General features: G+C 30.5%; 1 protein-coding gene across 1 annotated transcript in view; it reads right to left on the bottom strand.

The window, feature by feature from the left end:
• Window positions 1-85: 85 nt before the first annotated feature.
• The window catches only part of LOC125064090 (probable serine/threonine-protein kinase DDB_G0272282), a 146,957-nt gene continuing 131,858 nt past the window's right edge, over window positions 86-15,184 (bottom strand). The window contains exons 7-9 of the mRNA XM_047670878.1: window positions 3,987-4,214; window positions 3,169-3,323; window positions 86-2,837 (exon numbers count right to left, since the gene is read on the bottom strand). Of these exons, the coding sequence (XP_047526834.1) occupies window positions 975-2,837; window positions 3,169-3,323; window positions 3,987-4,214 (2,246 nt within the window). The 3' untranslated portion in view covers window positions 86-974. The remainder of the gene's footprint in view (window positions 2,838-3,168; window positions 3,324-3,986; window positions 4,215-15,184) is intronic.

Raw genomic sequence — 15,184 nt, 5'->3', positions numbered from 1 at the left:
TTATCTAACTTTTGTTTAAAAATACAACTAAATAATATATATCATCAATTTAAATAAGGGACAGGGTTAAATGAAACAATTAAAGTAAAGCATCAACTTATATTGTTAATACATTTTTTACAAATGGCGTTACTGAACACTTACACTAATATGCATTGACTCCGATTATATTCTCTAATGAATAAATATTACCCTTTATTTCGACCACACTTACAGTGCAGTAGACAAATAAAAATAATGGTCACCAATCCACAAAAATCATACTAATTGCCTGATTCTCATTTCATTACAATATGGTTTTATTTATGGCACTTATACATGACATACACTTTACATAACATCCCTATAAATTCCCACCTTTGGATGGAATCTGTTTTAAATGGAGATGTAGGTAATCTAGTTTGTACTCAACTATTTCACTGGAAAATATGCGATGGCACAAACAGAAGTGCTGATTTGTGGAAAATGCAATAAGTATTAATGAAGTGTAAACAATTATAGGTGCTAAAGGCTAGTAAAGTTTAGAATATACCATTACTTCTTAAAAGTGATAGGTTACAATATAATACTTGATATAGGCACTAAATTCCTTATGGATGGGTATTTTTAGGCCACATTTGTTTTCTTGAAGTAATTTTTATTGTCATATTACTTTCAGTGAACTACAAACTAATAATTTACTGATTGTTAATATAATCTCATGAATACTGAATGAATTAAATTTCTAAGTTAATGTTTGTAGATGATAGGTTAGTTAAGTCTAAAAATCGTTAAAAGGATACATAAGAGATTTCTAAAGGACAATTTTATAATTTGCGAGTACAAAATCCCAAATGAGTACAAAGTTTGAACTAAATATAGCATGTACCTAAGGTATGTTATGAAGTCGTTACAAATAAGTTTTAACTAGCTTACATTGTGTACTGATTACAACTACTATTGTACATTTAAACAAAATAAACAAAGCCTATATACTATACAAGTCCGAAGTCTGTGCATACCGCAGCGACATCACGATTGTTTTGCTTCTCCGAACCGTTGGCAGCCATGTTTAATTCTACCAACGTGTCAACGCTATTTATACTGACTCCTTTCAGAATCTTTTGTGCAGCTAAACTAGTGAAATTAAAGCTCAAGTCGCTTAGGCTAGGGAAATTATAAAAGTCCTGGTGATCTTTCTTCCCATCCTGGCTAAGGCTGTATCGTTTCTGTTTGTTCTCTAAACAGTTGATTTTCTCGGTCGAAGTATTAATATCTTTTATCAATTCTGAATTCTTCAGTGCAAGGTTCGGTTCCGAGCCAAGTACCGTCGGTTTTTGATCGATACCTTTCGTTAACAAATTCGCTATCGACTCTGAGCTCATCCTGTTATGTACATTTGGAAGACCATTCAACATTTGCAAAGCGGCAGCTTTTTTTAACAGGTCAACGCTTTTTAGTTCGCTATTCGAATTTATATTCGCATGAATTCCAGTATTTGTCGATGACAAAGAGTTTTTTTGATATCTTAGATTTCCTAAAGATCCAAGTACATTATCATAACTTTTCGTTGGCGTCGAAGGGTTACTATTAGCGCTTGTTTCCATGTTGTTTATGTTATTATGAATGGCCGGAGATGATGGATTAGAAACTACTTCGTTCGTATTATTTAATTGATTTTTGTATATAAAACTATTATTGTTTGTCGCGCCGCCTATTTGTAATGATAGTTTTCGATTATTATTCATACCCGTGTCATTAATCGAATTTTTATTAAACTTATTTTCTTGTACTTTAACAGGCTCCGATTCTTGGTAAATTTGTTTATTCTTTTCCACGCAAACGTCAAAGGATGTTTCCTTCGGATTATTTGCTGTTTGATTTGTACCGTTTTGCGAAACCGATACCACCTGTCTGTCATCATTAATAATATAGATATTACTTCCGCTACTGGATTCGGTAACTTTTCCATTTTCAAAAGTGATGACAGATCGAACAGGTGAATTTTGGACGTAGACTTTAGTGTTTGTGCCGCCGTTCTGTGACATTGTATTGGTTGTGACTTTAAGTGTTATAGAATTGTTCGAATTCGAACTAGCCAGCATTGCAGTGGCTGGATTTTCAACTTTTGTTCCAAGTGTTTTGTTATGCAGAGGGGTTGCGGTTTTTTTGGGTGTACTTGGGCAGTTTTTTGGTGAAGTCCTTGGTGAGGCGCTTTTACCGTTTTTTATTGTTTCACCGCCGACAATTGGAGGTTTCGTCCTATACTTATGTAAACTTTTGGGTGAACTTTGCAGACTTTGAACTTTAACGAGTGACTGTGCTCTACTTAGACCCGACGCTCCATTACTATGACTAGGCGAAGGCTTCAGTGTGCGGTCTGATATGTGCGATTCTAAACTGGAATGACCGCTGCTACTAGTTTGGTAGGTTCTTTTCATGGATGAATTCAGGTCTATTTGTCCGTTTTTACAATCTTTTCTGGGCGTTCGGTGATTAATCGTACTCTCCAAACTTGAAGGGCCACTTGTGGACATAACATTATCAGAGTAATCCATACGGCGTAAACTTCCATTGGGGCTATCTCTTAATTTCGGTTCGCTGTTTCTTTGAGGTGATCCAAAATGATCTAAGATGGTTTTATTGGTTGAACTTCTACTTAAAGTTGATCTTGGTAGACTCCCAGAACTAGGACTGGACTGTCTTACAGGTGAATGGTCGTATTGTGTGGAAGTCGCTAGACCGGACTCAGTGGAAAGATGTCTTTTATGCCTTCTAGGTAATGTCGACGACCGATTGCTAATCTCCGAACCGTCATAGTACGATGATACGAAAGATGTTTGACTCTGCAGTGACTCCTGAAATGAAAGAATGATGCAATGAAATTTAATTGAAAATAAAAAATTACGTTATCTTATTTAAAAAAATTATACTACACTACAACAATGAAGCTTGTGCTAACTAGTCGCTTAGTTTCTACACAGTATTGTAATTTTATTTTAATGTTTATAATTTATCAAGTTACTTTTTGTTGTATTCCTTTGTACGTAAACTTACAACTACTTAAATGTTATTTGGCGATTTGCTGAGTTATTTACGTTTAATGTTTATTTAATCGGTAAAATTAAATATTAAACGAATAATTAAGTGGATTGCAAGTTTTTAACATTTTAATAAATGGTTATTTACCTTAGAGTCGGTTTGCGTAGCAACACAGTGTAGATGAACCGCTTTGGAGTTGAACCACTCAGTGGGCGGGAACTGTGCAGAGAAGGTGCTCATCGCGCGGGTCTGCTTGCTGCGGCCGCTTCGTCTGAATAAGCGGGAGAGCAACGACACTTTTTCTGCGAATGCGATAAATATTGACGGTTATAGCTTTTTATTCGAAGTGTAGGCACATTAGATAAATAGAAACAGTTCAACTAAAGATAATATTTTTCGCAAGCATTAGCAGCCCGTAAATGTCCCACTGCTGGGATAAAGGCCTCCTCTCCCTTTGAGGAGAAGGTTTGGAGCATATTCCACCACGCTGCTCCAATGCGGGTTGGCGGAATACACATGTGGCAGAATTTCGTTGAAATTACACACATGCAGGTTTCCTCACGATGTTTTCCTTCACCGCCGAGCACGAGATGAATTATAAACACAAATTAAGCACATGAAATTTCAGTGGTGCCTGCCTGGGTTTGAACTCGAAATCATCGGTTAAGATGCACGCGTTCTAACCACTGGGCCATTTCGGCTCGCAATATATAAGCTAAATAATTCGATATAAGAATAATAATGATTAGCGGTCTACTACTTAATCATAAATTATTCAGCAATGTTCTAATCAAGCTAAATCAATGTAATGTCTGACAAAAATGATAATAATGGTTGACTAGCTATTAGTTTATGTGTATGTCGTGTTGTCAATGACCTTTTTGTTTAAGTTGGATGCTTCGGAAGGCGCTGCACACCATAGAAGTACGTCGTGTAAAACATAAAACAACGAAAACTCTACTTACTAGGCGACGCAGATTCTACGCTTGGAGGGTAGTCGGTAGAAGACGAGCTATCTGTCGTGTTAGCGTGCTTATGGTGCAAGCTGCGTGTGGAAGCGCATCGCTGCAAGTACTTGCTCGAGGAGCCGAAGATCCTCAGGGAGTGGCGGCGATCAAGGGAGCGTGGTGCAGGGAACGATGCGCTACGTCGTTTATTTGGTCTACCATACATAACTTTGTCATTGGGGTTTCCTGAAAATGAAAAAAATATAAAATAAATTAATGCAACCACTCTTATCTTAAACGAGAGAGTATCTGTAAACTTTCAATATTTTTTATTTACATTGTGCCAGGTTATCCAATAACTTTCCACTGGAACCTATTTCAACGTTACAGAATCAAACAAAGCATTTGAATATGCTAAGCTTGACTCTGAAACTTAGCTGATATATTTATTCGATCGTAAAAAAATATTACGCAAACAGTGTTGGGTTCGTAATAATTTATATAAAACAATTTCTTTGTTGATATATTTAACATTATGTTCTGCTACATGGTGGGGAAATCTCCCATAAAGTCAAGCGGTTTATGGTCAGGCTGAGACTTATTGGATTTCATAACATGAACATAACATGTTAAACGGAAACTTGTATGAAACAATATATATGGTTATTGAATAAAGTTGGAACATTAACACGTCTCACAACAAAACCGTTATATCGAAGTACCTGCAATGAATACTAAAATATACTGTACATATGTCATAATACTTAAATAATAATTGGTAAGCAATGTAAACTTATAGAACATAGTTAGTAATATTTGGTCATTACTATTCCCATATATAAATTAAGTGGTCAAGAAAGCGTTTTCAATACCCACTATGTAGTGTTTATCTATCTATTTTTCCTACAGTTTCAGTCCACGTCCAAATTTATATATTAAATCCACGAAAATCGTCTAAAGATGCCTAAATAAGTGCACTGATGCATGAACGGGTGCGCGAGCGCATGTGACGCACAAAGAACATCGCCGCAGATGTGCATATAAATCACCCTTGAACTTGACAGTCGATTCGACGTATTGTATACTAAATGTTTTATTTATGCTTTCGACGGATTTAGTAGACGCATAATTTAAGCAAGTGTAAATATACTGTTAAGTTTATTAATGACGGACATGTATTCGACGATCTATAATATGTTGATGTCTAAAATAAGTTACATTGATTTTGATACAAGTTAGTAGGTAATATTTTTAATTCAGTAGTTAATGTTTTATTGTCTGCATCGTTTGTCTAGTTTATCTAGATTTTAAGGTTACAAATGACAAGGTCGAGTCTGAGCTGGAAAGCTTAGTTGGGCTCAATAATAAGCTTAAATTATATTTTTATCAATAAACTGTTACCGAAAAGAACCAAATATTTGAACTGTGAACACTCTCGTCTCCCGGAACCCACGTAAAGCCGCTGCGCCTGAACTTTCCGGTCAGGTTGGATCACTATCCCACCGCGTTATGAAAATGCACCTGTTTGCGCTGTATGCGCACTCTATTTTTTAGTATCAATAGAATAACATGTAAAGCGAAGAACCATTGATGTTCTGTTAAAAAAATAAATGTAAGGGTGGAGACTGTACTTAATTTACTTATAATTTAAATAATCATAAAATATAATATATAATTAAGCGCATTGTGCGTGTGTATCATTAAATCATATTGAATCTTATTGTTTGACCACAACGTACTCTGAATGCCTACTTAATATTCCCTGAGTCACGATAAAATCTAATAACGTATTTTCAAAATTAATCCTCAAGTCTTTACCAAACATTTGTCCTATACAAACATTCGCTAATTTAACGCTCATTTGCAAACTCTGTAAACATCTCTGGGACTCGTCACTTGAGTGGAATCCCTCTCCATTAAAATACCGTCCTGCGTTCCGTTACACTTTACAGAAATAGACGGGTATGTCACACGCGCCATTTTAACCTACCGCTGAAGAAGAAAATAACATCAAGCTCTATTCTTGCTCACTTCCAAAGAAAATAAAAAGTAAGTTGAATGCTTTATATTGTTTTGATTAACTGAAAAATTACGCATTTAATAAAATTAATGATACAACACTATACGTACCTACTGTACTAATCATTCCTATGTAGCTCAGAGTTATTTTTTTTGTAAGATCTTTAAATATTATTTTATCCACAAAAAGTTTGCGCAGAATGATGGAACCTTTCACACGTTCTTTTTTTTTTTTTAATACTGCTGATATGATATTAGCTAAAGCTTGAACATAAATAAATATTTCACAAGCAATTCAATCTCTACTTTCAATTCTTACGATTTGCCTGAAAACACGTATGTTTCTGATTCAACAATAAGAAACGTACGTAAACGCAAACATTGTTGCTATACTAAATAAACTAGAAGAAACGCTTAGTCTATACTGTATTTACATAGAGGTGTTTATTTCGCCATCAATAAGTTGTCGTGTGCACTCCAGTCTGTCGAGTCGCCATTTCAGGGCTTTATAAGAGCGCTCGACAATGTTTTGAAGTGTTTTTATCGAATGGGAGTCTCGACATTGTTGACGTTGCGTTTGGTATTCCAGACGCAATAGTCCATTTCAACTTCAGTTTTATTTTATGTTTTGTTTTCGACCTTAGTTTAAAATCCTAACTTACCAAGAATAATATTGGTTCATAATTAAAGTTTGGATTAAGTAGTTCATGTACAATAATAATTTTTATTTGCTCCCGGCGATGTCTGTATTAAAGTAATTTTTACTTTAGATCCCTTAAGTCATAGGTTTTGTTCAGGATCAAAGTTAGATCTTTTTCAAATAGCATTACGATCTGTTCAATAGTTTTGTTGTTAGAGTACATAAACATCTACAGACAGATATACTTTCGATATTTAAAACATACGTCGAATCGTCAGTCTGATTGGATGAAGATAAAATTAGTTATTTTTTTACGTTTAAATTTAGATTATTTCAAATTTAAAAGATATCACATTTTTTAAATTTGAAATAATCTAAATTTAAACACACCATTATTTAAAAAAAATACCGATATTTCTTCATAATGAAATTTAAAATAATTACGCAACCCTAGAAATTGGAGAGTTAAAAGTAATTACATCTAGATGTTAATATTAACAGACATCTTATCAAGACAATTACTTAGGAACGTGTTGCATGAGTTCCTATTTATTGTTGTGTTCAATAACTTAAATGCACAAGTTGCAACTCTTGCTTATCTGCTAAGTGCTCTTATAATCTCTATTTAATATTGACATGTATAAGATTATCTCCTAACAAATATAAAATAATGTATAAAGTGAAACGAATAGCTATTTACTCAATATTTATTTCTTAGATTTTATTTATTGTTCTGAAACATATTGTAGAATATACATTGGTCCATAAAAGTTTGGCTTCTTCTTTAAATAACACATTTAAAATGGTTGAAAAAGTTATTTTAGTATGGTAAATTGGTCGTTTTATAAAAGTTTTGTTTATTAAATACATAATGTATGCAATTGAAATAAATATATTATATGCATAAATTTTCATTCAAAGATAACATTCGCATTAGTGCTCCTTGTTAATACAAACAAAGAAAAAGTCTAGATTTAGCCTTTTGTCTCATTTGAAGTGTTATAAGATGTTTTCAAAGATTGTACGAAAAATTAATAAACAATACGTAATATATATATGTATATATATATATATATATATATATATATATATATATATATATATATATAATATACAGGATATAACTTAATTTCGTTCAACTCTTTTTGTGCACTAAATATTTATTTAAATAATTGTGCGTCATAACGTTTTTCTACCTTATCGACTTTTATCTTGTTAAGTCTTGTTTCCAAACAAACTTTATGTGTACAAGAGGTAAATACTTGCTCGCTTAATGACGATGGGAACATACAGCTCACCTTTGCGTTTCATAAAGCAACGAGTGATTAGGTGCTTTGAGATATATACCTAGTGTGTGGAATTGAAGAGAAAACAGAAAAAGTAACGTAGAACATAGACTTTTACATGAATTAAAGTTAATGGAAACCTCGGTGTTACTTTTTCTTTTTAAACAAAACACCTTTTAAAAATAATTAGTATGAAGTGTAATATAAGGACATACATTTATTGGTCCCATTAAGAAAACGAATACAGTCAAAGATATTCTTATTTGGATGTCAAGTAATTATTAAGATGACTATAAAAGCAAATAAATGTATGAAAGCCATGACCTTCGTTCAAAATGGTATGAGGAAGAATCGAAAGGTGAATAACCTAGAGAATATATGTATGAAGGTACTTGCACTTATAAGAACAGATACTACACTAGAAATGGCGTTACGCACATTTAATAAGTATTGTACAGTAAACGTATAAGTATTACTAATCCAGATAAAAATAACTTAAACATTAATGTGTCTAACATTAAAAGTGAAATCTTGAACAATATATTAACTTTTGCCCATATATTGTTTTTTTAATGAAGCAATAGTTACAATTTGTTTCGAGTAATTGAAAGTTGCGACGCCTCTATATAATTGAAAAGTAAAATATGATGTACCCAGTGCGTAGATGTCACGCCATTTCCATCCACATTCCGCGATCTCGGTTTTAAAACGGAATGCACTTGGATAAATCGAACTCAAAATAAACATTAGACCATAAAATCACTGCTGCCGATTCGTTGCATATCGGGATGTTCTAAAATAAATCCAATGTAAGAGTTATTATTGAATCTCGTACCACCACTGGAGTTCATATTTGATCTTTTACTATATTTATGTTTTGTTGTTTAAGCAACATTATTATTTAATAATAACATAGGTAGTTTAACATAGGTAGAATTATATAAGAAGAGGCATATGAATTAGGGGTTTAATTAATCTGAATATTGGTATTATATAAATAAAACGTATAGTATAGTAGTATATTCGCATGGATTCGCATCATGGTGTATTTAATTTCGAATTACGTATGATGAGTTTCAATAAAGAAGTAGATTTTTTTTTTAAAAGTATTTTTTGTAATTTGACAAGATTAAAATTAAGTTATCTTTCTTATGTGTATAGTCGCATAACATAATATATTTTTATAATTTAATAATCTCCTAGTGTGCTGTCATTTACAATACGTGTCATCACAGTAGGTACAGCATAGGTCTGCGACACAATATATACATAATAAACACATAATTTTAGAAAACTATTCTTTATATATCAAAATCTTTAACTACGGCAAGGATGTTTTTATTAAAACGAATAATCTGATTAATAGCAGTCTCGTAATCAGCATTCATCAAGTAGGTTTTTTTTTAATTTTAAATCCGACTAAGTAATACAAGGTGTCATATGGTAAATTTAATTGAACCGATTTTTAAGCTGAATAAACGAATTTTCGACTATAACTCAACTAGCATTGAGAGATTGACAACCCAGTATTAAAAAAATGTCTTTTCTACATAGTATAAAACATATTTTAACTACGAAACGGATTTTAATGCGGTTTTCCTAAATAGACAGATTGATAAAAGAGGAAGTGAATCGGAATACATACATATGATAGTAGAGAAAAGTCGATAATTTCAACTTGTATCCCAAAAAATAGTTTTTTTTTTAGATTGTTTTCAGTCTAAAATTATTATATAGACCATTATTGTATCCTTGTGAATCCTTGGGTAACTGAAGGTATTTAATGTCAATTATTATCGTCATATACATTTTTATATGATATTAAGACTGCAAGGTGTAATGCCTCTGATTTTCTATAGGAAGTTTATAGTTTATTAATATTACTAGATCTGTCTGATAAGATATTTAAATATCTTAGAGCCTGATTGCTTGTAATCACAACATCGCTAAGTGCCTGTTAACATTACAAACAAACACATTAACATATTGTTAGTATCTCATTGCTTTTCTAATATAATGGATCTGTCAATTTTAAGTGGTTAAGATTTATGCAATAATGATTTCTATATTCAAGTAATACAGGTCTTAATTGTTTAAATATGAATCAATTTCAAGTTAACATCTGCTGTTTTGTTCTATTTTGAAATTTCGTTTTCGTTTTTTTTTGTACTTTCTCTACATGCTAATATTTTTAATGCATGCAATACTGTTTTATATGTTTTATTTCATAGAAGCTAATGAATAAGTAGAATAAAAAAAAGCAATCCGTCTTCGGAAGCTTATACCCATAAGGCATTTATATTTAAGGACAAAAAAAAACCTATTTTTTGGGCCAGAAATTTTCGCAAACGTACGACAACTCCCTACAGTTTTTTTTATTATAATCGGATAAATGGTGTAAGAACGCAGTGCGTAAATTAATATTTATTTATTAAGAAGACCATGATATTAATTTGAAACATATTCGATTTTCAAAATTTTATTTAATAAAAAATACAGTACTAACTATTAACTCTGCATGCGTTAATCTTACACAGCACTTAATAAAACTGTTACTTTCTATACATTTATAAAAAAATATTCAGAAATTAATCGATATGTGTACACCCATATGATATTCGCACGTGTTTTCATTTAAATAAATGCAGTTCGCCGCCGCAGCAGCTGACCCACATCTTAACGAGCTCTCGAGCCGCATCCGTTCAATTTAAAATAACGTACTCATTAACGAATGCATAAATGTTGTCTTATCTATGAAAATACTTTTAAATAATTTACGTAATTTTTATGTAAGAGGAAGGTATCGTTAAGAGACTTACCGCTTGAGAATTTCCGTTTAAATTATAAATTAATCTTTAATAAACTACAGCAAATTAAACTGATCACATACGACGTTCTTATTTTAAGTAAGTTGAAAAGACGTATCTAAAACTAACCTACACACACTAAATCATAACTATCATACTGTATCAATTATTTTTAACTCTAATAGAATGCATGTTACCGTTGAGGCGTGTAACACGCGTAATACGTCATTCATATTTTCTACACGTTTCTTGCAATAGAACACAATCAACGAAAAACGAAATTCTTAGAAATTACTTTAACGAATGCCAAGGCATGATCTTCTACAATATAATTGTTTTTTACTTTAACATATTTGAAATGAATTTATCGTAGTACGTTCCGTTAAACAAAACGAATATTACATGGTAGTAAATCCGTCCTTATATTTGCAAGTTTCTCAGGACTTCGATAAAATGTTAAAACCAATCATAAGTATAAATAAATTAACAAAGCCGTCTTCAGAAAAATCTATGACTATATTTTGTGAAACTAATATTTTCTAAGCTAATCAATGCGTTATAAATATTTGAGTAAGACCAAAAAGTGATATAATTAGATTATACTAATGATGTTCTTAATCATTGTAAATAAATGTTGGAAGTCCTGTTCAAAGTATTAATCTTATATTGTTGGTTAATAGCTATCTTTATTTTACTATTTAATTAATTTAGTAATATCATTATTATTTTATACAATACTTATCGCAGTTTACCTTAAAAGTACATCTGTTTCGTAAGTCATTTTGTAAACTAGTAGCATTCAATTCACTTGTACATATTAAAATGTAATTAAGTTTCCGAAAACATAATAACAAGTTGAATATTTGTTTTTTATTGTACAAATATAATTAATTATCAAAATGGAACCGATTTTCTTCTTTTAATAAAAACTAAATATTTTTGTATAATTAGAATTAATGACGAAAATAATAAATTTCTATAAACAATAAACATATATCACGAGTCCGTTTGATCGTATTGTGAAAGAAAAATCTCATAGTGGTTAAAAACATACATATTAGGTTAATCTTAGCTATCTCGTTATAATGACGTGAACTCTGGTAGCAGGAAATTGGATTATGCCCATCCTGCTCTTTGATCTGCCATCTTACACTGGACTATAAAATTAGTTGACGGTTTCCAATTTGGTTAAATATTTCATTCTTTTAAAATAACATGTTTGACGTAGATTCATTGAGGAAGACCGCACCAGTAGTCTTAATTTGAACGTGAAATCTACACTAATTAGATTAGTTTGTATGTTATGGTGCATTTGATATAAACGGCAGTAGATGGTATTTATTTTAATAGTACAAAACAATAATTGTATGCTGTACCTATTATTATATAAAATTATTGATTTTTTATCTTTTTCTACAAAGATCTACCTCATTAAATTCAGCAGTGGGTGTAAAATGGTGTAAAATGTCGTAACATATAAATCTGTATGCTTTAATTGTTTTGTTAGTTTAACAAATAAATATGTTATTTAATTTTTGTACTGAATCAATTTTGGAATCTTATAAATTTGGTAATAATACCGAAATATATGTAATTTAAAAAAAATATCTTCATAAAACCTCTGACTGTCAAAGTTTTCAATTTAAGATTATTACTTTGCGGTTGCCTTTAAAAATCAGCATTGATATTAAGGAAAAGGAGGACAATGAGTGTAATAATTATATTGAACAAATTACATATAACATAAAATAAATTCGAAATCTAATAAACACACTGCATATTTAAAGATGTTACAAAAAAATAGTGTAGTGTAATGTTGTCTTAGATTTTCGCGATTATTACACATTGAAATAAAACTAGTTTTTAACGGATTTAATCGCGTATATTAATTATTTTAACATCCCGACGTTTCGAGCACTTTGCAGTGTTCGTGTTTGGTGGTCAGTCTGCCCGTGACCACGAACACTGCAAAGTGCTCGAAACGTCGGGATGTTAAAATAATTAATATACGCGATTAAATCCGTTAAAAACTAGTTTTAGTGTAGTGTAAGTATTGCCTTAATCTGCTAATATATTGAGCAAATCCTGGAATACTTTGCATTTTATTATTAATATGTTCATTGTTTATTGTTGTCGAAATTCTAAACTTGCAAATATATAACAGTATAATTATTTATTATATATATACAATACTTTAACAATATAATTATTTATTTCCATTATTAGGCGATATTGTTCATACCGATTGCCATTTGATTTATATTTTATTTACAATCATATTTAAAATTGAGAATTGGTACGTATACCCCTTGTAAATATTTAATGTAATCACTAACTATATATTTATAAATGATTTATTTGTAACTATGAACTATAGTAGCTAAAATTGTATAAAACTAGTGTACCGTGAAGTAAAGACGAGCGATACTATACCATAAACAAAACATAGAGTTCCTACTAGGCCTAGTCTTGTTTTAATACAACATGCCCACACATACCATGTCACTGGTTTAGTTCACTGGGTCCTGACTTCGAATTTCAGGTCAGATTTCTTTACTACATATGGTTCGGCGCCAAGCATAGATAATCGCAACTCACTACTAAGGATATATGTTTCTCGAATCGAGAACTTAAGTCGAATAAAATATTTTGATTTATAATCTGAGGTCGAATAAACTATTTCAATTTCTTAATCTATTCAGGTTAAATTCTACGAATAAAAATATAAGTTAAAATTAAGTACATTAATGAAGCTTATTTAATTGGATAAAAATATGTATAGATAAATAAAAATTTCAGATAAAAAAAAAACGATGTTAATGGAAAATATTGGAGTATTTAATAAACCTAAGGTTAATGATGTTATAAAAACTTATTTTTTATCAATTTTATTTAAAAAAATGAATCTACGATCTCGAACATTATAAAAACTTTAAAAAATATCTAGGGGCCCAAAGAATGAATATTTTTTTTTTCAATTGTAATAAAAACAATTACATTCTTTTTGTAGAAGAATATTCTTCTTTATATTGATGTTATCATTCAACTAACATTTGAAACTGCTAGCGTGAGAAATGAACCATAAACCTTAATTGCAACGCCTTGCAAGCTAAAATAAAGAAATTAGCATAAATATTAGTAATCATTAAAGTTGTTTTGATTTATTACACAAGAAACATTTAATATTTAATTCAACCGTTTATTTTGATGTTATTTTAAATGTCGGATATAAAATAGATGTTGATATAAAGTGAGACATATAATTAATATAATAGCTTAAATAAAACTATAAAACACGCGAAGAAATAATATTTACACTCTAATAAAAAGACAGACATTTTTTTTTTATTTTGATACCCTGGTTATACTAGACAAATAGGACAAAATTATTGTATTCGTGTACTAATTTTCCAGTACATCACACATCTTGAAGATGGTGAAACTCACGCTGAATGATTCCATTACATCGATAGATTTAGGTGTTAAAAATCATCAATGAAGTCATTATAATTAGAAGTAATTATTAAAAAGAAAACATATTATTTTAATGATGAGATATTTATATTGTTGTTTTCGCCATGTATGTATACTATATTAAATCGTGACGCGGTTATAGTGCGATATATTTTCACACAGAATCGAAAATTGTGTATCAAATTCAACATCATAGAGACGTCCTACATTTTTTAACACCTAGTCATCGCTGCAAATTATTTCTTCTGCTTTCGATAACTTTCTACGGTTCCTTAGTTTTGGACTAATTTGATGCCATTTTTGTTTTATGGTATCATAATGGGCGGGTTTGATTTGTGTTTTTTTATGAAGCCGATTATAAATTATTATTAGCCTCAACAGCTGTGTTATTACTCAGTAATCATTATTGTATTTATTAACACGTTATATTTATATTATTATGTTTTTTAGTATTATTTATTTTAAAAGTCAATTGCTAGCAATTAAATATGAAAATCATAAAATTGTATAATGTTGTTAATAAAATATATATTATATTAAATAAAGAGACATTATGTTAAACTTTGGTAATGATGATGATTCTTTTTAATAAATCAGCAAATTAATAATAATTTATGTTTATGACGTAATTAAAGGAAAATATAATCACCGGAAATCACAAACGTAATATTCTTGAAATCAAATAATTCAACTTGTGCATTAAAAAACACATGAAGTCGCTTTTTCATAAACGATACTAACTTGTTCAAAAATTCGAGGCGGGGAAAAGATAATTACCAAATCTATTATTTATTTAGATATACATATCGTATTCTTATTAACTAAACTAACAGTAATTTTGTTATTGTATTACTTACATGTTATTTTAAAGTACGGTATAATAAAGTTATTGAATGAAATAAACAGCTCTATGAAAATCGAAAATTATGGAACAAGTCAATTCTTCACATAATTATATTAAACTATTCAAGTTTGCTGTACTCCGGTGTA

This window comes from Vanessa atalanta, chromosome 5 (genome assembly GCF_905147765.1).
Source record: "Vanessa atalanta chromosome 5, ilVanAtal1.2, whole genome shotgun sequence".
In the NCBI taxonomy this organism is placed as follows: domain Eukaryota; kingdom Metazoa; phylum Arthropoda; class Insecta; order Lepidoptera; family Nymphalidae; genus Vanessa; species Vanessa atalanta.
Note: the sequence above shows the minus strand (reverse complement) of the source record. Positions and strands in the feature narration are given on the sequence as shown.